Source organism: Lineus longissimus, chromosome 12 (assembly GCF_910592395.1).
Source record: "Lineus longissimus chromosome 12, tnLinLong1.2, whole genome shotgun sequence".
In the NCBI taxonomy this organism is placed as follows: Eukaryota; Metazoa; Nemertea; class Pilidiophora; order Heteronemertea; family Lineidae; genus Lineus; species Lineus longissimus.
The window spans coordinates 15,700,014-15,723,174 of record NC_088319.1 but is presented as its reverse complement, the minus strand read 5'-3'; the positions used below and the strand labels follow the sequence as shown (position 1 = coordinate 15,723,174).

Here is a 23,161-nt window from a genome sequence, read left to right as displayed (position 1 = left end):
TTCTATATCGCCTTGTCGCTTCAACACCCCTGGAGACTCAAATGGATCATCTAGTTACTGACAAAAATAAACAAAGAAAGTCTTCAGTAAATACATCCTTCAGTGCGTATCTTTTTATCGGTGTTGAAGGAATCAACGTCGACGTGACCTAAACTGTCAACACGAAGTCTCACGAAGCAAGGAGAAGCTTTCTCGCGAGAGTTGGCAGCAGCCGCGCACCGAGATCCTCGCTGCCGTTTGCTGTCAAACCCAATCAAATCATCGACGTGTTGCCAGGCAACGGTGCGCTAAGATGTAGAACCCTTGAAAAAACTGCCAAATCAGATCCATCATTATGATCGACTTCACCTTTTTGATCTGAGTTGAGAGACTGTGAGAAAGTTCTATTAGATTAGATTTCTACTCGAGTGAGTTCCTCCTAGGAGCTGATGATGCCCAAGGCCACGAGGCCGGTTGGCTGTGGGTTGGATGCAGCTCGAGTAATAGGTGTCCTGGCAAAGGTCACACAAAGATAATGGGTCATCGTTTTGGCTATCGCAAGGGAGCTCAAGACCTGGTGGTTAACACTGCTGGCGACTACCTAGACGGACGGGGTTCGATCCCGGGGAGAACCCAGGATTTAGCTCGATGAAGCTGAGTGGCTTTTAAAGAAATGAAATTTCTGGCTCTTCACAGTTCTTCGAATGAGACATAAAACTAAAGTTTCCTTGTATCTGGTGTCTATCCAGGGCAAGCAAAATACCCCACCAAACATGCCAAATGAGAAACATGAGCGCCGCGGCAAATAGTCCCCAAGGCAAACTGACTACTGTTTAATTTTCCGCTACACTAACCGAATTTCTATCTTCTGTCTTTGGCGAGGAATAAAGAATTTGAATTGGCATTTAAAGGAATTGTCGATCAGAGACGTAGGTGGAGATCCTTTATCTCTGTTCCGATGTGGGTTTCTTCATTACGATACCCTGAAGTAGACTGATGGCAGCTGATTTTGCTGTTGGGATAGACCTGGAAGTGGACTAATCTTGATAAATATTGTTTGTATCACAAGGTAAAGAATGAGAGTATATGGGTTGAAGTGAAATTAGGATCCGCAACATTTCTCCGGGGCTGATGGCAGGGTTGATAAACCAAAGTGAACCACTGAGGGTGGTTTCCAATAATATTCTTATAGAAATTTCTCTTAGTTTCCATTCATCCCAAATTGGTCGTATGAGGACAAAGTTCGAATGGATGAGAGAAATGTGCCCATTAAAGCGCTCAGCTTACTGCTTCAGCAACTCAGAAACGAGCGAGATTGCTAAGTGGCATCGCGTCCAAACCCTATAACAAACACGGCAACGCATACACGTAAACCCTACATACATTTTACCGGATTTTTAATCAAATTAATTTCTTTTTTTCAATCCATAAGGAAGACGCAAATAGCTAGGCAAATAGCTTGTTGCTCAACTGTCTTCCTTTTTATGTGAAAAGATTTCATTGTTCAAGCCCCATTTGTCTGTTCATTAGGATGATGAAGCCCATTATTCCGATACACTGCCGATGATTTACTAGGTGGGAAAATGCCGCATTTAAAGCAATCTTTGTCGATTTGAAACATAACTGCGCTTGCTCAAAGCAACTATTTGTCATTTTGTGTATTAAGTTTGAAGATTTCGTACTAGGCGCAGATAGGAGATGAACTCACTCAAACCAGCTTTCACGTAATGTCTATTTTCAAGCACTTTTCACCAGTATTTATCACCAGGAGCCCACCGGCGCGGCCTGTACAGTGTCCACATTGCCCATCATCGATATTTCCATTTGGCAACGCACTGACCCAGTTTTAGAATCGGGCGGTCAGGAGATATATTTTCCGCCAATCGATGGTCGTTGATGTGGTTCGGGCAAACTCGTGATAGTTCCAGCCAATCGATGATTGTAGCGAACATCAGCAATCACGTGCATCCTTGTGTCTTATTTTGAGCCTAATGATAAGCGTCACGTATTGTCTCGAAATCAAAACTTTAGACATTCACCCAAATCCCCCGGGATTATCAAAACAAATAGTGATACATCATATTGCGCTCATTATCACGTATTGGGCTGCCACATGTTGATCACGTGATTCGAAAATGGAAAACTCGTAATCCCCGTTTTGTTGCAAAGGCTCGTTATTTCCAACTTCGATATGATTGAGTGGATTGCAGTCACAGAGTGAAAGGAGTCACGGATATTGTAATAGGTACTCTGGGTTCTCGGAAGGACATTGTCACTGGCTCACTGGATTCTTTCTCGGTCGACTGGCCGAGCAGGAGGAAAACTTTGTAAATATTTGCAGAGGATTTCGAATTTAAAAGCCGTGGTAATGAAAAAGCCAATGATAGCATTGTTCCATAGTCTCTTCAATATCACTACACCATGCAAGATAAATTTATGTAGCGATCGGATCCACCGGCCGCCCGCCATATTGTTTGCCTAGTAGAAGAACCAACCAAGTGAACACCGCCATCTCTGTGACCCTGCATGATTGCATATCTGCTGCCAAAGTAAAAAACCTTTTCTTGGAAGTTGGTTTATATCGTTTGCAATCATCTTCATCCATCTTATTAAAGCTGCTTGAGACCCTTCCGGAGTTGGCGGTGATTGATTTGTCAAAGGTTAGCAACGTTGCCATAGCATCGTTTATGACGCGGTAACCATGACAACTAACATCAAACTCGTCGTTAGTTGTCACGGAAATTACAACTTCAATATGTATAAAAGTTTTGTGTGAGTATAACATATTACCCAGGAGGGCAAGGATCGAATTTGTACATTTCTGGAGGCTGGGATTTGAATTTGGAAAGACCATCCTGAGATTCAGGGTTTTTACTTTCCTGGGTCTTATACACAGTAACATAAAAGAAAATTGATACATCGAGAGCGGAGTCTATAAAATCATCCGTGGTATTCGAGAATAGAGTTACATATGATGAAATTGTATATTGTGTTGATACATTTCGATATAGGAAGTTAACCCACTCGTTGCTCGAGTTGGTTTCAATAAAAAGTTCTTAATAGAAGTGAACAATTGTCATTCCCTGCCGGGAATGTGATTATTGGGAATAGAGAGGTTGTCGCAGCCTGTCCCCTTTTTTGGCTACGCCTCAGACCTACTGGTAGCGGTATATTGGTATATCAAATTACATGTATGTGTCTTCATCGACAAATACGAAAAGGAATGCAGCACATGTATTGGCCATCTCACTAACCACGATTTCATTACAAAAGATCAATTTTATCGAAATACGACAAGCCCTTACTCCAATATTATTTGATCTGCCCGATCAGACTATCCCTGTGTCCAATTCTCAATAACCGATATTGGAGGATCCAGGCTTCTGTTGATTGGCTGGGACGAAAGGTCAAGTCTTATTGATGGTCAATATTTGTGTAGTTGATTTATAGACTTCAGCGTCGTCGCGTAATCCGTCGTCACGGGCCGCCGTCTTGGATCCGCTGGTGCACGATTCACGGAGTAGATCACATGTGCTAGAAGATGCCAAAATCACTGTGATTGCTCAGCCCCAAATTAACCGACACACACAACGAGAACAATAATATACGTTTCACTCTTTATGTAAAGGGTGTGGTTTGGGATTAGTGCGGCAGATCAATCGGCGCTGTTGTTCTATTGATTCAGATATCATGTGATGGACTAATGTACGTTTTAAACAACACATAAACCTATTTCATGAGGAAAACTTTAAAAAATTGACTAAAAAATAATGACTAAACACGGGAGGAAACCCGGTGTCAGGTTGAGGTGGTCGCTCGCGTCTGATTACATTTTTGTATCTCGTATGCCGATTGTCCGTGCTGTTTTGTTGTATAACTAGTCCAATTACAATCATCGCGTCCTCATCTTCGTCGTCATAAAAACTCCTGCGCGGACCCGCCCTTGGGGGTTTTATATCCAGTTGATATAACAGTAATATCATATTTGATTTCATACATTCTGCATCTCTCTCACCGTTCAGGTGATGTACGTCGGATAAGCCTCGTCAAATGATCCGTTTCGTAATGCGCTGCGTATACTTTTGCATCGTAGTTCTCTGGTAACATACCTGGCGACGGAAAAAGCCAAGTCCAAAGTACATACTTACTTGGCCAGAAAAAGAAACCAAGCCAACATTACCAAGCATTAGCAAGAACGAGCCCCTTGAAGCATAAAAGACAACATAACCCAGCGGTTTTTTGCGCGCAGTGCCATTTTTCGTGAAGTCAGTAGAGTTTGGTCTTGAAGTCAGTTGCTGGAGAAGGAAACGGAGCTTGCTGCCGCCAACATGGCTGACAATGCCGTATCCACCGTCGTTTTTTGGACCGCTACAACGGAGGTAGATCCCGCGGTTCTAACCCTTCGTATCCTCTACAAGATCTTCACACAATATGTATTCGCTGTGGTGGTGGTTCTAGCTCTCTTCGGGAACGTCATGTCAATTCTGGTGACTGTGCAGAAAGACAATCGGAAGATTTCTACTTGTAATTACATGACAGCTCTGGCTGTTGTTGACTCCAATGTGACGATAGCGCACGGATGGGCATTAGCCTGGATCTTCTGGGCCCCTGCCGAGGACGCACCTTCTGAGTTGGCCATGCAGTGAGTAAAGGTTTACGCAAATTTTGATAGGTTTCCGTCGAGATGTCCGTCATAGAAACATTTATAAGGGCTGCGAGCGGGTGATGACAGACAACGAGAAGCGCAGTGTTACTATCGCCGTCATCTAGCATCTAGCCATCATACCGCTTTTATTTAGAATACTAGCTCAGGCCCCCAATTGCCTTCTAGTCACTTCAAGACTTCCATCTTTAACCCTTAGACTAGCATCTGCGTATAGTCCCACTTTAAAACATTCTGAAATTTCAAATATGTTGCGCTTCTCAAAATATCATTTACCCCGACTCGACGATTCTATTTCAGGGGGATGTGGTACATGTCGTACACCTCGGCAATCCTTTCGGGTTTCTATCTGGCCGCCATGACCATAGATAGGCTGATCGTCGTGCGGTTCCCCATGTCCGCTCCCAGGCTCTGTACATCACGCCGTGCATGTATTACGATCGCCGCCATCTTTGTATTCTTCTGCAGCATTAATGTCTACATGTTCTTCACGTTTAAGATCGTCGAGAGTGAATACACGGGCGGTAAGACACTTACAATTAGGTTGTAGTTGGAGGTGACTGCCGATCTTGGACCCAACTTTTGATTCATAGCGAAGCAGAGCGTAGAAGTGCATCCGATCACCCCTTGTTGCATCGTGACAACGGGGCACTCGCGCTGTCTCGTGCTTTCTTTAGCTGGCTATTTCACCAAGATCGGCAAACGCCACGGAAGACGTGGCATCATTCCAACCAACGTTTGATGATGTGTGAAGTTCTTAATGAAATATGAGCTCTTAGTTCCCTTCATTAACCGCACAAAAAAAATGTCTTAGTAGGAGAAACGTTTTTACCGCCAACTTGAAGCTTCATCAGTGACCTTGACCTGTCATGACGTCACGAGTTGGAAGCACAAGTGCCTCGTGTTTCTTGTGAAGTTATTTTGCCCCGGTCACGGTTAAAGTCGGTGCCGTCGGTCTCGAATGCATATTGGCTACATGCAAAAAGGGATCAGACTCGGACTATGGAATTTAAGCTTTATGGTGTTGAATTCAAAAAGTACTGATGAATTACGCGGACGAAATCGCAAAAGGAAGCTGACATGTTATGCTCAATGATATTTTCGACTTCGTTTTCGTTTTCGTACGCTTGCTTAACCTCCCTATATGCAGTCAGTATTCTCAATTGTGTTAGCTCTACCGTGTTTGTCTTTCTCGGGATGCAATATTCCACCGGTAGAAACTGAAAAAGAAATAGATCCAATGAGACAGGGACATCAATATATTTATTCAGCTACTTTTACAAGAAAGAAATTACTGTACCAATTTTCATCATGGTTTCTGCTGGTTTTTAAATTGAATTATTTTTGCTAATTTAAGTTAAAATCCAGAGGGACTCTGTGATTTATGCTACAACGTTTCGTAGCTGAAAACGTGTAGCTGCAAACTTCACTACTGACTCTGTACGTTCAGATGAGAGGAAGGCGACTACATGTACCCAGATGGAAGCAATTTACCCCGTATCTCTTGGGTTGAACTGTTTTCATCTTTTCAGGTACAAGTATGGTAAAAATACAAGTGCCAGATGACCCCGACTTCGAAGTCCTTGGCAACGCTTATCAACTAGCAATCGGAACGATCGCACCTTTCTGTATTATCGTTTTCTGTAATCTCTGGATCATCTATGTGTTACGTAAAGCTGCCAAAGAAACGGGCAAGATGGGTGTGAACAAAGATGGCCAAAAGACCCGTGAGAAGGAAACAGCCTACTTGACGAGAATGCTGATTCTTGTTAGTATTGCATACGTCGTGACGTCAATTCCTTTCAGGTTGTATGACGTCATAAGTGTGATCCCGCCGGTCAGGGTACACTACAAAATGAAAGAAGAGTATTGGAGTTTGAGATTTTATTGCCAACATTTTATTATTATCCAGTTTTGGGAGTTGAATTATGGCATCAACTTTTACCTTTACTGTATAGGGGGCGGAAAGAAGTATCGAGATGACGTCAAGCAGAGACTTCGACAGATGTTCTCATGCTGCGCATGCAGAAACTAAGAGGGAACTATAGTGGGAACGCCCTTGGACACTACAAACACGCCTCAAATGACAATAATTGGTAATGTTGTCTTTAATAAAGTATTATAATCATAAATATCTGTACATGTATACTGCTGCCCATTACATCTTTGTATCTCGTATGCCGATTGTCCGTGCTGTTTTGTTGCATAACTAGTCCAATTACAATCATCGCGTCCTCATCTTCGTCGTCATAAAAACTCCTGCGCCGACCCGCCCGCCCTTGGGGGTTTTATATCCAGTTGATATAACAGTAATATCATATTTGATTTCATGCATTCTACATCTAGCTCACCGTTCAGGTGATGTACGTCGGATAAGCCTCGTCAAATGATCCGTTTCGTAATGCGCTGCGTATACTTTTGCATCGTAGTTCTCTGGTAACACACCTGGCGACGGAAAAAGCCAAGTCCAATGTACATACATACTTGGCCAGAAAAAGAAACCAAGCCAACATTACCAAGCATTAGCAAGAACGAGCCCCTTGAAGCATAAAAGACAACATTTCCCAGCGGTTTTTTGCGCGCAGTGCCATTTTTTCGTGAAGTCAGTAGAGTTTGGTTTTGAAGTCAGTTGCTGGAGAAGGAAACGGAGCTTGCTGCCGTCAACATGGCTGACAATGCCGTATCCACCGCCGTTTTTTGGACCGCTACAACGGAGGTAGATCCCGCGGTTCTAACCCTTCGTATCCTCTACAAGATCTTCACACAATATGTATTCGCTGTGGTGGTGGTTCTAGCTCTCTTCGGGAACGTCATGTCAATTCTGGTGACTGTGCAGAAAGACAATCGGAAGATTTCTACTTGTAATTACATGACAGCTCTGGCTGTTGTTGACTCCAATGTGACGATAGCGCACGGATGGGCATTAGCTTGGATCTTCTGGGCCCCTGCCGAGGACGCACCTTCTGAGTTGGCCATGCAGTGAGTAAAGGTTTACGCAAATTTTGATAGGTTTCCGTCGAGATGTCCGTCATAGAAACATTTATAAGGGCTGCGAGCGGGTGATGACAGACAACGAGAAGCGCAGTGTTACTATCGCCGTCATCTAGCATCTAGCCATCATTCCGCTTTTATTTGTAATACTAGCTCAGGCCCCCAATTGTCTTCTAGTCACTTCAAGACTTCCATCTTTAACCCTTAGACTAGCATCTGCGTATAGTCCCACTTTAAAACATTCTGAAATTTCAAATATGTTGCGCTTCTCAAAATATCATTTACCCCGACTCGACGATTCTATTTCAGGGGGATGTGGTACCTGTCGTACACCTCGGCAATCCTTTCGGGTTTCTATCTGGCCGCCATGACCATAGATAGGCTGATCGTCGTGCGGTTCCCCATGTCTGCTCCCAGGCTCTGTACATCACGCCGTGCATGTATTACGATCGCCGCCATCTTTGTATTCTTCTGCAGCATTAATGTCTACATGTTCTTCACGTTTAAGATCGTCGAGAGTGAATACACGGGCGGTAAGACACTTACAATTAGGTTGCAGTTGGAGGTGACTGCCGATCTTGGACCCAACTTTTGATTCATAGCGAAGCAGAGCGTAGAAGTGCACCCGATCACCCCTAGTTGCATCATGACAACGGGGCACTCGCGCTGTCTCTTGCTTTCTTTAGCTGGCTATTTCACCAAGATCGGCAAACGCCACGGAAGACGTGGCATCATTCCAATCAACATTTGATGATAGTGAAGTTCTTAATGAAATATGAGCTCTTAGTTCCCTTCATTAACTGCACAAAAAATGTCTTAGTAGGAGAAACGTTTTTATCGCCAACTTGAAGCTTCATCAGTGACCTTGACCTGTCATGACGTCACGAGTTGGAAGCACAAGTGCCTCGTGTTTCTTGTGAAGTTATTTTGCCCCGGTCACGGTTGAAGTCGGTGCCGTCGGTCTCGAATGCATATTGGCTACATGAAAAAAGGGATCAGACTCGGACTATGGAATTTAAGCTTTATGGTGTTGAATTCAAAAAGTACTGATGAATTACGCGGACGAAATCGCAAAAGGAAGCTGACATGTTATGCTCAATGATATTTTCGACTTCGTTTTCGTTTTCGTACGCTTGCTTAACCTCCCTATATGCAGTCAGTCTTCTCAATTGAGTTAGCTCTTCCGTGTTTGTCTTTCTCGGGATGCAATATTCCACCGGTAGAAACTGAAAAAGAAATAGATCCAATTAGACAGGCACATCAATATATTTATTCAGCTACTTTTACAAGAAAGAAATTACTGTACCAATTTTCATCATGGGTTCTGCTGGTTTTTAAATTGAATTGATTTTGCTAATTTAAGTTAAAATCCAGAGGGACTCTGTGATTTATGCTACAACGTTTCGTAGCTGAAAACGTGTAGCTGCAAACTTCACTACTGACTCTGTACGTTCAGATGAGAGGAAGGCGACTACATGTACCCAGATGGAAGCAATTTACCCCGTATCTCTTGGGTTGAACTGTTTTCATCTTTTCAGGTACAAGTATGGTAAAAATACAAGTGCCAGATGACCCCGACTTCGAAGTCCTTGGCAACGCTTATCAACTAGCAATCGGGACCATCGCGCCTTTCTGTATTATCGTTTTCTGTAATCTCTGGATCATCTATGTGTTACGTAAAGCTGCCAAAGAAACGGGCAAGATGGGTGTGAACAAAGATGGCCAAAAGACCCGTGAGAAGGAAACAGCCTACTTGACGAGAATGCTGATTCTTGTTAGTATTGCATACGTCGTGACGTCAATTCCTTTTAGGTTGTATGACGTCATAAGTGTGATCCCGCCGGTCAGGGTACACTACAAAATGGAAGAAGAGTATTGGAGTTTGAGATTTTATTGCCAACATTTTATCATTATCCAGTTTTGGGAGTTGAATTATGGCATCAACTTTTACCTTTACTGTATAGGGGGCGGAAAGAAGTATCGAGATGACGTCAAGCAGAGACTTCGCCAGATGTTCTCATGCTGCGCATGCAGAAACTAAGAGGGAACTATAGTGGGAACGCCCTTGGACACTACAAACACGCCTTAAATGACAATAATTGGTAATGTTGTCTTTAATAAAGTATTATGATCATAAATATCTGTACATGTATACTGCTGCCCATTACATCTTTGTATCTCGTATGCCGATTGTCCGTGCTGTTTTGTTGCATAACTAGTCCAATTACAATCATTGCGTCCTCATCTTCGTCGTCATAAAAACTCCTGCGCCGACCCGCCCGCCCTTGGGGGTTTTATATCCAGTTGATATAACAGTAATATCATATTTGATTTCATGCATTCTACATCTAGCTCACCGTTCAGGTGATGTACGTCGGATAAGCCTCTACAAATGATTCGTTTCGTAATGCGCTGCGTATACTTTTGCATCGTAGTTCTCTGGTAACACACCTGGCGACGGAAAAAGCCAAGTCCAATGTACATACATACTTGGCCAGAAAAAGAAACCAAGCCAACATTACCAAGCATTAGCAAGAACGAGCCCCTTGAAGCATAAAAGACAACATTTCCCAGCGGTTTTTTGCGCGCAGTGCCATTTTTTCGTGAAGTCAGTAGAGTTTGGTTTTGAAGTCAGTTGCTGGAGAAGGAAACGGAGCTTGCTGCCGTCAACATGGCTGACAATGCCGAATACACCGTCGTTTTTTGGACCGCTACAACGGAGGTAGATCCCGCGGTTCTAACCCTTCGCATCCTCTACAAGATCTTCACACAATATGTATTCGCTGTGGTGGTGGTTCTAGCTCTCTTCGGGAACGTCATGTCAATTCTGGTGACTGTGCAGAAAGACAATCGGAAGATTTCTACTTGTAATTACATGACAGCTCTGGCTGTTGTTGACTCCAATGTGACGATAACGCAAGGATGGGCATTAGCTTGGATCTTCTGGGCCCCTGCCGAGGATGCACCTTCTGAGTTGGCCATGCAGTGAGTAAAGGTTTACGCAAATGTTGATAGGTTTCCGTCGAGATGTCCGTCATAGAAACATTTATAAGGGCTGCGAGCGGGTGATGACAGACAACGAGAAGCGCAGTGTTACTATCGCCGTCATCTAGCATCTAGCCATCATACCGCTTTTATTTGGAATACTAGCTCAGGCCCCCAATTGCCTTCTAGTCACTTCAAGACTTCCATCTTTAACCCTTACACTAGCATCTGCGTATAGTCCCACTTTAAAACATTCTGAAATTTCAAATATGTTGCGCTTCTCAAAATATCATTTACCCCGACTCGACGATTCTATTTCAGGGGGATGTGGTACATGTCGTACACCTCGGCAATCCTTTCGGGTTTCTATCTGGCCGCCATGACCATAGATAGGCTGATCGTCGTGCGGTTCCCCATGTCTGCTCCCAGGCTCTGTACATCACGCCGTGCATGTATTACGATCGCCGCCATCTTTGTATTCTTCTGCAGCATTAATGTCTACATGTTCTTCACGTTTAAGATCGTCGAGAGTGAATACACGGGCGGTAAGACACTTACAATTAGGTTGCAGTTGGAGGTGACTGCCGATCTTGGACCCAACTTTTGATTCCTAGCGAAGCAGAGCGTAGAAGTGCACCCGATCACCCCTTGTTGCATCATGACAATGGGGCACTCGCGCTGTCTCTTGCTTTCTTTAGCTGGCTATTTCACCAAGATCGGCAAACGCTACGGAAGACGTGACATCATTCCAACCAACGTTTGATGATGTGTGAAGTTCTTAATGAAATATGAGCTCTTAGTTCCCTTCATTAACCGCACAAAAAAAATGTCTTAGTAGGAGAAACGTTTTTACCGCCAACTTGAAGCTTCATCAGTGACCTTGACCTGTCATGACGTCACGAGTTGGAAGCACAAGTGCCTCGTGTTTCTTGTGAAGTTATTTTGCCCCGGTCACGGTTAAAGTCGGTGCCGTCGGTCTCGAATGCATATTGGCTACATGCAAAAAGGGATCAGACTCGGACTATGGAATTTAAGCTTTATGGTGTTGAATTCAAAAAGTACTGATGAATTACGCGGACGAAATCGCAAAAGGAAGCTGACATGTTATGCTCAATGATATTTTCGACTTCGTTTTCGTTTTCGTACGCTTGCTTAACCTCCCTATATGCAGCCAGTCTTCTCAATTGTGTTAGCTCTACCGTGTTTGTCTTTCTCGGGATGCAATATTCCACCGGTAGAAACTGAAAAAAGAAATAGATCCAATTAGACAGGCACATCAATATATTTATTCAGCTACTTTAACAAGAAAAAAATTACTGTACCAATTTTCATCATGGTTTCTGCTGGTTTTTAAATTGAATTATTTTTGCTAATTTAAGTTAAAATCCAGAGGGACTCTGTGATTTATGCTACAACGTTTCGTAGCTGAAAACGTGTAGCTGCAAACTTCACTACTGACTCTGTACGTTCAGATGAGAGGAAGGCGACTACATGTACCCAGATGGAAGCAATTTACCCCGTATCTCTTGGGTTGAACTGTTTTCATCTTTTCAGGTACAAGTATGGTAAAAATACAAGTGCCAGATGACCCCGACTTCGAAGTCCTTGGCAACGCTTATCAACTAGCAATCGGGACGATCGCGCCTTTCTGTATCATCGTTTTCTGTAATCTCTGGATCATCTATGTGTTACGTAAAGCTGCCAAAGAAACGGGCAAGATGGGTGTGAACAAAGATGGCCAAAAGACCCGTGAGAAGGAAACAGCCTACTTGACGAGAATGCTGATTCTTGTTAGTATTGCATACGTCGTGACGTCAATTCCTTTTAGGTTGTATGACGTCATAAGTGTGATCCCGCCGGTCAGGGTACACTACAAAATGGAAGAAGAGTATTGGAGTTTGAGATTTTATTGCCAACATTTTATCATTATCCAGTTTTGGGAGTTGAATTATGGCATCAACTTTTACCTTTACTGTATAGGGGGCGGAAAGAAGTATCGAGATGACGTCAAGCAGAGACTTCGACAGATGTTCTCATGCTGCGCATGCAGAAACTAAGAGGGAACTATAGTGGGAACGCCCTTGGACACTACAAACACGCCTCAAATGACAATAATTGGTAATGTTGTCTTTAATAAAGTATTATAATCATAAATATCTGTACATGTATACTGCTGCCCATTACATCTTTGTATCTCGTATGCCGATTGTCCGTGCTGTTTTGTTGCATAACTAGTCCAATTACAATCATTGCGTCCTCATCTTCGTCGTCATAAAAACTCCTGCGCCGACCCGCCCTGGGGGTTTTATATCCAGTTGATATAACAGTAATATCATATTTGATTTCATGCATTCTACATCTAGCTCACCGTTCAGGTGATGTACGTCGGATAAGCCTCGTCAAATGATTCGTTTCGTACTGCGCTGCGTATACTTTTGCATCGTAGTTCTCTGGTAACATACCTGGCGACGGAAAAAGCCAAGTCCAAAGTACATACATACTTGGCCAGAAAAAGAAACCAAGCCAACATTACCAAGCATTAGCAAGAACGAGCCCCTTGAAGCATAAAAGACAACATTTCCCAGCGGTTTTTTGCGCGCAGTGCCATTTTTTCGTGAAGTCAGTAGAGTTTGGTTTTGAAGTCAGTTGCTGGAGAAGGAAACGGAGCTTGCTGCCGTCAACATGGCTGACAATGCCGAATCCACCGTCGTTTTTTGGACCGCTACAACGGAGGTAGATCCCGCGGTTCTAACCCTTCGTATCCTCTACAAGATCTTCACACAATATGTATTCGCTGTGGTGGTGGTTCTAGCTCTCTTCGGGAACGTCATGTCAATTCTGGTGACTGTGCAGAAAGACAATCGGAAGATTTCTACTTGTAATTACATGACAGCTCTGGCTGTTGTTGACTCCAATGTAACGATAACGCACGGATGGGCATTAGCCTGGATCTCCTGGGCCCCTGTCGAGGACGCACCTTCTGAGTTTGCCATGCAGTGAGTAAAGGTTTACGCAAATTTTGATAGGTTTCCGTCGAGATGTCCGTCATAGAAACATTCATGAATATGGGTTTCGAGATCGTGATGACAGACAACCAGAAGTGCAGTGTTACTATCGCCGTCATCTAGCATCTAGCCATACCGCTTTTATTTGGAATACTAGCTCAGGCCCCCAATTGTCTTCTAGTCACTTCAAGACTACCAACTTTAACCCTTAGGCTAGCATCTGCGTATAGTCCCACTTTAAAACATTCTGAAATTTCAAATATGTTGCGCTTCTCAAAATATCATTTACCCCGACTCGACGATTCTATTTCAGGGGGATATGGTACCTGGCGTACACCTCGGCAATCCTTTCGGGTTTCTATCTGGCCGCCATGACCATAGATAGGCTGATCGTCGTGCGGTTCCCCATGTCCGCTCCCAGGCTCTGTACATCACGCCGTGCATGTATTACGATCGCCGCCATCTTTGTATTCTTCTGCAGCATTAATGTCTACATGTTCTTCACGTTTAAGATCGTCGAGAGTGAATACACGGGAGGTAAGACACTTACAATTAGGTTGTAGTTGGAGGTGACTGCCGATCTTGGACCCAACTTTTGATTCCGAGCGAAGCAGAGCGTAGAAGTGCACCCGATCACCCCTTGTTGCATCATGACAACGGGGCACTCGCGCTGTCTTGTGCTTTCTTTAGCTGGCTATTTCACCAAGATCGGCAAACGCCACGGAAGACGTGGCATCATTCCAATCAACGTTTGATGATATGTGAAGTTCTTAATGAAATATGAGCTCTTAGTTCCCTTCATTAACTGCACAAAAAATGTCTTAGTAGGAGAAACGTTTTTACCGCCAACTTGAAGCTTCATCAGTGACCTTGACCTGTCATGACGTCACGAATTGGAAGCACAAGTGCCTCGTGTTTCTTGTGAAGTTATTTTGCCCCGGTCACGGTTGAAGTCGGTGCCGTCGGTCTCGAATGCATATTGGCTACATGCAAACAGGGATCAGACTCGGACTATGGAATTTAAGCTTTATGGTGTTGAATTCAAAAACTATCGATGAATTACGCAGACGAAAACGCAGAAAGAAGCTGACATGTTATGCTCAATGACATTTTCGGCTTCGTTTTCGTTTTCGTACGCTTGCTTAACCTCCCTATATGCAGTAAGTCTTATCAATTGTGTTAGCTCTTCCGTGTATGTCTTTCTCGGGATGCAATATTCCACCGGTAGAAACTGAAAAAGAAATAGATCCAATTAGACAGGCACATCAATATATTTATTCAGCTACTTTTACAAGAAAGAAATTACTGTACCAATTTCCATCATGGTTTCTTCTGGTTTTTAAATTGAATTGATTTTGCTAATTTAAGTTAAAATCCAGGGGGACTCTGTGATTTATGCTACAACGTTTCGTAGCTGAAAACGTGTAGCTGCAAACTTCACTACTGACTCTGTACGTTCAGATGAGAGGAAGGCGACTACATGTACCCAGATGGAAGCAATTTACCCCGTATCTCTTGGGTTGAACTGTTTTCATCTTTTCAGGTACAAGAATGGTAAAAATACAAGTGCCAGATGACCCCGACTTCGAAGTCCTTGGCAACGCTTATCAACTAGCAATCGGGACCATCGCGCCTTTCTGTATTATCGTTTTCTGTAATCTCTGGATCATCTATGTGTTACGTAAAGCTGCCAAAGAAACGGGCAAGATGGGTGTGAACAAAGATGGCCAAAAGACCCGTGAGAAGGAAACAGCCTACTTTACGAGAATGCTGATTCTTGTTAGTATTGCATACGTCGTGACGTCAATTCCTTTCAGGTTGTATGACGTCATAAGTGTGATCCCGCCGGTCAGGGTACACTACAAAATGGAAGAAGAGTATTGGAGTTTGAGATTTTATTGCCAACATTTTATTATTATCCAGTTTTGGGAGTTGAATTATGGCATCAACTTTTACCTTTACTGTATAGGGGGCGGAAAGAAGTATCGAGATGACGTCAAGCAGAGACTTCGACAGATGTTCTCATGCTGCGCATGCAGAAACTAAGAGGGAACTATAGTGGGAACGCCCTTGGACACTACAAACACGCCTCAAATGACAATAATTGTTAATGTTGTCGTTAATAAAGTATTATAATCATAAATATCTGCACATGTATACTGCTGCCTTTACCTACCGCAGCGCCGCCACTGTGGCAGATCCTGCTACCAATACTGTCATTCGATGATTAATGGCCGATCCGCTTAAAGAGATTACCAAAAGAAATTTTGAGATAAACCAACAGGTCGAGATTTTGAATCAGCCGATGGAAAGAAGTCAGATACCTTATCTTCAGTCTCCGAGTTAATTAAAAGTGAATTCCACTATCGATATTTTGGCAGTGATAAATATGCGTTCATTAATAGTCCTTTCTTGGTTTTGATACATCTATGAATACAACATAATGACATTTTGACAACACCATAAATGAAGAAGCTTGCGAGCGGGATGTACTGGATCCGTGTGACTAAGGATGTTTTTTTAATCAATATAAATTTGAAATATATTCCTCGTCTTTCCCTGAGGGAGCGTTTCCGATTAACTACGGACGGTTCATCATAGTTCGAGATATCGCCCTTTGCGTTCATCGCAGAAAGGTTTGTTTACTCGATGGATGGTTTCAAATGAAAGCGGTTGCAGCAAAACGCACGCGTGACGGCATGCATACGTTGTCGCAATTTGCATTAGAGTGCGATTGGAGACGATTTCGCATAGCATTCAAAGCGCATGCGATCTATAGGTAGTTTGGGTGTACTGCGACATAAAATGAAGCACTATCGCATGGGGTGTCGCAGAAATAAAAGAGCTCGCTTTATTTGTTCTTGATTGTCGCAATAAAATTTCAGTGTAGATTGGCCCAAGGCAAAAACACATCAGAAAAAATCTTCCGCTCGCATGCATCGGTTCCAATTCAAGCTTTTGATAAACATTCTGGTTCAGAAGGAGGCGAAATCTTTTTAACTCACTAGAACACGGTCTGATAAATCCGTGTGTGGAAGTCTGTGATTAGAATCGATCTCTAAGCACCATGCGACAGGATTTGCCAAGTGTATATATACTACGATATGATATTAAGTCAGCTACGGTCTTCAAACGGAATGATAGCTAATCGCATCCGGAACATGCACAGGCAAAGATGTTTGTAGTGTAGTAAGATATTGGTTGAAGATATTGGATTTGGCTACATGTATGGTTGATTTCTCTAAGGTTATGGGAAGCATCGTCAGATTTTCTTGCAAGTGATCTTAGTCCTTTTTCCGGAGGCCGAACTCATTATAAAAATGTGCTGCTTCGTTTTAGCGTTCGATTTTCTTTAATGGCTATGATATACAGGCCTCTGCCCCGAATAAACATGGCAGTAGTCTCTTGTTCCTCTCTAAGATCCTTATAACCTTGTCTTCGTTGACGGCCATGAGGCCAGTGTACTGTCATTTTACCATCAAAGCTGAATCGACCTGCTTTGGATGGGCAGCTTGGCAGTTACCTACTTTTCTACTTTAAATTGATCTTACTTCCTTGCAGCCCGCACTGGTTTGAAGAAAGTCAGTTCCCATAAACCTACCCGTAGCTGCTCTGTTTTCGTGCAGAGACAACTGACAAACGGGTCCAGTCCAAAGACACGCTGGACCAAGTCTCCGGCCAAATTGATCGCCTAATCTGACATCTACTTCCCACGTTTTCTTTCCAGACTGCTGTGGCTTCTTCTTATCTGCACCTGCTCTGGTATCATGGTCTTCCAAATCGTTGATCGAATCATTTTTTACTGCCGATTCCCCGTGACGGTCAACGTCGAGATAAACTTCAACAAAACCATCCGCTTCCCTGCAGTCGCCATTTGCAATCAGAACGCTTTCAGGTAAGTAACGTCACATCGGGGGAGTAGCTGTCGAAATGATAGCGACCTGTTACACTTGATTAACGGCCTTCGCCACTTTCTTCAGAGATTTTTCTACCTTAAATCTGGTAATGGCCAATCAGACGGCGCCTTACATGCTTGTTCGACGCAGTTCCGCCGCAGGCAGATGAAGATCAAAACGACACACTACTGACAACAATCATATTAAAAGACATTCCGCTGCAGTACATGCCGCGTTTGACTACAGACTCAGCAGACGCATTACTGATTCGTGCTTTCATATCAACCAAGACTACGGAGTAGAACCATACTTCTGTGGCCTTAGCGGTTGCAATATCAACAACCGGCTACAGCTCCCCGATCAGCCATTAAACTTCTAAATGTGAAAAAAGGTATAAAACATGTCATGGTTATCATGGTGAATGATTTTTCCGTTGCTGAAGAATGAATTATAGATACAATGGCTTTGACATACAATAACCTAATTGGAAAAGTGGATCATGTAGATACGAGTTATTGATAATTGAGCAATCCCAGTGAGAGAGAGGTTACTTTCATGGCAAAGACTGGAGATGATATCCATTCCTGCATTAGCCTGGTGATAAATTGTCTTTAAGTTCACTGGGCTAATGTCGGTCGATGGCAAAGATCGGGTTGTTTATTATATGGTCATGATTGTTGTCAAATGTTACTAAGACTCAATTATCACCAAGTGGGCATTTGGCCATATTCTTTGCACTTCTAAAGCCCGTAGCACACTAGCCGCCAACGTCGGCGTTCACAGGCGTTTTTTGCCGCAAGAGTCCTGAACGCCTGAAAAATCCCTAGTCTGCTACGAACGGCCTCGGCGAACACGACTTGCCGCCACTTACCGCATTTAAACGCCAAATATCTAACATGTTTGATTTTTGACGCGTGTCGCCGCGTTTGAACGCAAGAAGAAGCCAGGTGTGCTACGGATTGCCGCCTGAATTGGCGTCGGCGGCGAGGCTCTGGCCAATCAGTATGCGTTTTGATGTCACATGATTTCAAAATGGCAGCCTAAAGTGGCGGAAAAGACGCTACTGGACGCCGATTCTGGGCAGGTGTGCTCTGACCGGGATCCACTGGCCGCCAACTTCGGCGTCGAGAGGCGTCAGTTGAACACTTCTTGTCGCCAAAGTTGGCGGCTAGTGTGCTGCGGGCTTAAGTCTTGAACATTTGCCAGAAGTCTCCAATGTAACATAACATTTATCAGGCCTTGAAGCTTTAGTCGTATTGACCCCCATGAAAGCTGTTTGTGGGGTCTATGTTATCAAGATTTGCCCTGACAACCCTTTGATCAGACAAAAGAACAATAGGACTTAATGCCTAGGTGCGAGCGGGCTTTGTATAATGACAATAGACCGTGTATTGGGCTTGTGAAGATTTCGTTTACTGCAAAGTAAGGGGCAAAATTAGATAATTGTGAGGTTTCGCAACCGCCCGGTTAGGCCCTTCGACGACGTTTATCTATTGTTCAGGTAAACTCACACAATAGATAAACGTCGTCGTAGGGCCTAAACGGGTCGTTGCGAAACCTCACTAATAAACCTTACCTTACCACGTCATGTATGTTTACGTTTTATATTTTCAGGATAACCGAGGCTGCCAGGTTAGGTTATTTAAATCTTCTAGAAGAGATATACAATGAGAAACCAGACAAACAAGAAAAGTTAGATAACTTGACAAGAAATAACTATTCTCAGGTGAATTTCGAAGATCTTTATCTCCCTACCGCGCATCTAAAGGAGGATATGATAGTCAGGTAAGTGAAGGGATTGGAATTGGGGACACGTGAGCCAAAAGGCCAAATAATACGCTCCTCTCCTTAGTGATATATTGGTGGCCTGAATACACCTTATTAGGGAGTTCTTTCTGATATTATTTCCTCCCCGACGCCTTCCTTCGTCATTCAATGACCGCACCGCCAAGTCCCAGGCGCTATCTGCGTTATCAACTACTCTTTGTAGTACGGACACTTATGGAATTGATGACTTACTCGATATGATTGTGTTTGAAAATACGGTGGCCATGTTGCGCGACTTATCTCAGGTCTATCTGATCCAGACCGGATGAGGTGGTCATATGAAATGACGAAAGGAAAGCTTTCGGCAAAGGCTCTTTGAGCGATTACAAGTTGTTGGCAGAATGACATGAGTGTGGATATTGATTACAAACCCCCAATGGATGTCATGTCAAATTTTGATTCAGCGTTCCCTGTCTTAAAGTGTTCTGCGATTAGGAAACAACATTGACTCGGTGAGAATCCGTGACCTGAGAGTGAGGACAAGCAATGTGGGAAACGGGGCAAAGACCCAAAGGGTCAAGAAGTCAAATACACATCGTCTATTGGCTATTGACTATTGAAACTCTGTGAGACCATTACACACTCTCAACCACTGAACTCTTAATAAAGTGCGCATCCGCTGATATTTCCACTGTTTGTCGGTGAAAAGTCTGGAGTCCCCGCGGTTTATCAGAGTTCTTCCCAAAACATTACATTTACACTCCATTTCTCGTTGCAGATGTTTTTGGGATGGCTCTCCTTGCTCTCATGAAAATTTCACCATGATTTTGACAGATCACGGTGTTTGTTACGCCTTCAACGGAGACCAGGCACATCCTTTGTACATATCAGACACAGGTAACTATACATGTATTCCGCAGGGAGGTCGGGTTTTTGGGCCAAAGCAAACCTTTAAGCAGACTTTAGGGAGCCCCAGCCGAGCAATCTTGGCGCCACCTCTCATTGCCGTGCGCGCGAATGCCGCCTGTATTATTACAATGAAATATCAGACGCTGGTAATTGGGCCATACATCAAATAATATCAGCTATCACCTAGCGTCTCAGCCAAGGTCATGGATTGATTTGGCCACTGGCGTGATCTGATGATGACATCGTGACTCAACTCAGGCTGGTTCCTTAACCCCAAATGGCGCTGCTAAATGTCAAGTCGTGACTGATACTAGGGTACATCGGTGGGCTTTTGTTGAATGGTGAAAATATGAATTTCGGTTGCTTGATGAACACATCGTAACTTTTACTTAAAAAATCTCTTTCCTCGGTGCATTTGAGCTCATAACTACATTTGTATTTGATAGACAGTATTCTTAGTTATCATTTACCACTCTAATACAATCACCCTTAAAAGTGATAAATACTTTCAAAATATGACCAAAATGAATTTCCGCCTCTCGGTTGGCCTTCATGAATGTAGAACGGAGAGAGCACATACACGCACAGTTTTATTGGCCAGTTTGAAAGTTACACTCTGTTATCATTGGTTGGTTTCTGAGGCGAGGGTCTTTGCCATGAGGCTACGTACTGTTGCACCTATAGGCTGGTTACTCTAAGGTCCACTCGGTCAATCTTGTTTTCAGGTACGGAACATGGTCTCCGTCTCACAGTAAATGTAGAACAATACGAGTACATGCATGGCCCGCACGACTCGGCGGGCCTGAAGGTCCTGCTCTACGACACGGACGAGGTGCCTCTGGTCTATGAGCTGGGCCAAGCTGTAGCCACGGGAACACATACTTTTATAGGAGTCAAGGTGCTTGTGGTAGGTACCACAGGTTCTTAAATGTTGTGGTGTTGCATTCAAATTTGTCTTGCTTTGAAGACATCCTCTCTGGTAGGGTGCTTCCACTTCAAGGTGGACTTCATTAATGCATGTTTATAAGGAAAGAATAGGTTTAGGAGCCGAATGGGCCAGATTAAGTTACAAGAAATCACGGATAGGTGTCCCTGTTATCTTACAGTGCATGCTGTTCATTTTTTCACAAGTCACACGAGGCCGAGTGTGTGCGATCAATGCATAATGGTTCCTTCCTATGGACCCCCTTTAAAAACGTAATTGCTAAGACTCAGCATACATTGTCTCCTTATTGTTTTTTAGATGAAATATCTTCCTGGTCCCCATGGTAACTGCTCAGGGAGTAACGTCCTGGAGCATTTCCCCGTCTATTCAGAAACTGGATGCAAACTAGAATGTATGAAGGATTTCTATGAGAAGCGGTGCGGCTGTCGCATGTTCTATATGCCACAGAAAGATGGTACGTACAGCTTTGTCTTCTTTGTCTTCTTCTCCTTCTTTTCCTTCACAACTTTAAGCAAATGTTAAAAGTTGTGTAATTTTGCAAGGGTATGTAATCAGCATGAAGCAAATGGGATTGTCATTCCCGTGTATAAATGTCGACAAGAGTGAGTCCTCAATCATGCCGTTATGATCGCCAATGGCAATCGTCCTCTGAAGGCATCACTTTTGGTTATAATGATATAGGGAATACAGGATTTGCAATTTCGGCTACCTCGACCGTGACGTGTCTGACGTCACCCCTGGTCACGCAACGTGGAAGTTTATTGGTCCCGAAAGGCGATTTTTTTTTCAGTTGGAAGCGGACCTTGAACGAAATTTAAAAAGTCACGTAGGCTATTCTTGAATTCGTCTTCTTAATAAATCTGTATTTTCTTCCAGGCGTTCCCCCTGTGTGTAACCTGGGCCAGTACTTCTCTTGCGTCCTCAATGCCAAAGGTGCGTACATTTCTTTCTTTTTGTCTGTCCGTAAACATGCAATGGTTCTTGGTTATGCTACAAATCAGCAAGGCAATCTTCAGAAGAATGACGACTCTGAAGTCAATATGATGATTTTGAAATCATTACGACAGATGTTTCCGTTTTACATTCTACAACCATAAAGAAAGTTAACGATGCACAAGTCCAATATCATTCTATCCCGAGTAATCCTGATGATCATGGTCTTCCTATATTAGGGAAGAGACGAGGCGCCCGATCCTCTGCGTCCAGAGTGTGTGCCGAGTCAGGATGGTACCTCAAATAACAACTAAAACTGTTTCGAAGATTGGAAATCGTGAATTTTGGAACTAATGTATACAATGTATTTACACAATAAAGCTCTGCTTGAGTAAATAGTTATCTAAATAACTGCTATTGGTGATGGTGTAACATCGTATTGAGGCATGTTCAACCTGGTCAACGATAAACTAGCAAAGCTCATAATTCATTCGTTCTTTCGTTGTAATACATCAAATAAAAACCAGAAATTGAGAGTGAGTATAGCTATAGAAATATACTACACGTACCTTGAACAATTCAGACCTGCACGAGAGCCGGTATCTCCTCAAAGCATGCTTACCTTTCATGCATACATGTGTGCCATGCATTTATCGAAAACCATTCTTGGTACGTTTCATACGACGCATGAAAATTTACATTATTCTTTTTGCAAATATGAATGTGTTACCCTAAAATTGTTCGAGTCTGAAAATTTGTTATGCAATCATCCACTCATGGCGAAGTATTCTCTTAAATCGAAAATGAGTTCGTTTTTGCTAAACTTGAAGTTACCCGTTGTTTCTGCTACTTCAGTTACTTTCTGAGACACCCGAATCGAAAGTCTTCAAATCCTGCATTTGAACTAGAGCCTTACATGTAACTCGTATTACATTTGTCACTGTTGTTATAAAAGTGAGAGGAGAGTATTTGAGTCTTAGCTAGTTTCATTGACCTTTTCTGCTATGGCATTTGTTAATGTGCTGGTGTTGATGATAAATGAAACAAGAAAGTGTCGGAAGGCATGTTAGGCATTGGTAAGGGTCGT

The 23,161-nt window shown here is 43.2% G+C and overlaps 3 protein-coding genes across 4 annotated transcripts in view; all 3 read left to right on the top strand.

The window, feature by feature from the left end:
* Nucleotides 1–23,161, top strand: part of LOC135497392 (uncharacterized) — a 114,919-nt gene that overhangs the window by 80,517 nt on the left and 11,241 nt on the right. For both annotated transcript variants that reach the window (XM_064787265.1, XM_064787264.1), the window contains exons 2-7: nt 17,351–17,518; nt 19,134–19,304; nt 20,065–20,183; nt 20,921–21,102; nt 21,439–21,595; nt 22,018–22,074. In XM_064787265.1, the coding sequence (XP_064643335.1) occupies nt 17,351–17,518; nt 19,134–19,304; nt 20,065–20,183; nt 20,921–21,102; nt 21,439–21,595; nt 22,018–22,074 (854 nt within the window). The remainder of the gene's footprint in view (nt 1–17,350; nt 17,519–19,133; nt 19,305–20,064; nt 20,184–20,920; nt 21,103–21,438; nt 21,596–22,017; nt 22,075–23,161) is intronic.
* Nucleotides 3,930–7,018, top strand: LOC135497171 (growth hormone secretagogue receptor type 1-like). Its single transcript, XM_064786917.1, has 4 exons — nt 3,930–4,621; nt 4,943–5,166; nt 6,175–6,485; nt 6,989–7,018. Exons 1-4 carry the CDS (start codon nt 4,308–4,310, stop codon nt 7,016–7,018), a joined length of 879 nt encoding a protein of 292 aa, XP_064642987.1. The 5' UTR covers nt 3,930–4,307.
* Nucleotides 6,555–10,529, top strand: LOC135497393 (growth hormone secretagogue receptor type 1-like). The gene is made up of 3 exons (XM_064787267.1): nt 6,555–7,621; nt 7,943–8,166; nt 9,172–10,529. Exons 1-3 carry the CDS (start codon nt 7,308–7,310, stop codon nt 9,672–9,674), a joined length of 1,041 nt encoding a protein of 346 aa, XP_064643337.1. The 5' UTR covers nt 6,555–7,307; the 3' UTR covers nt 9,675–10,529.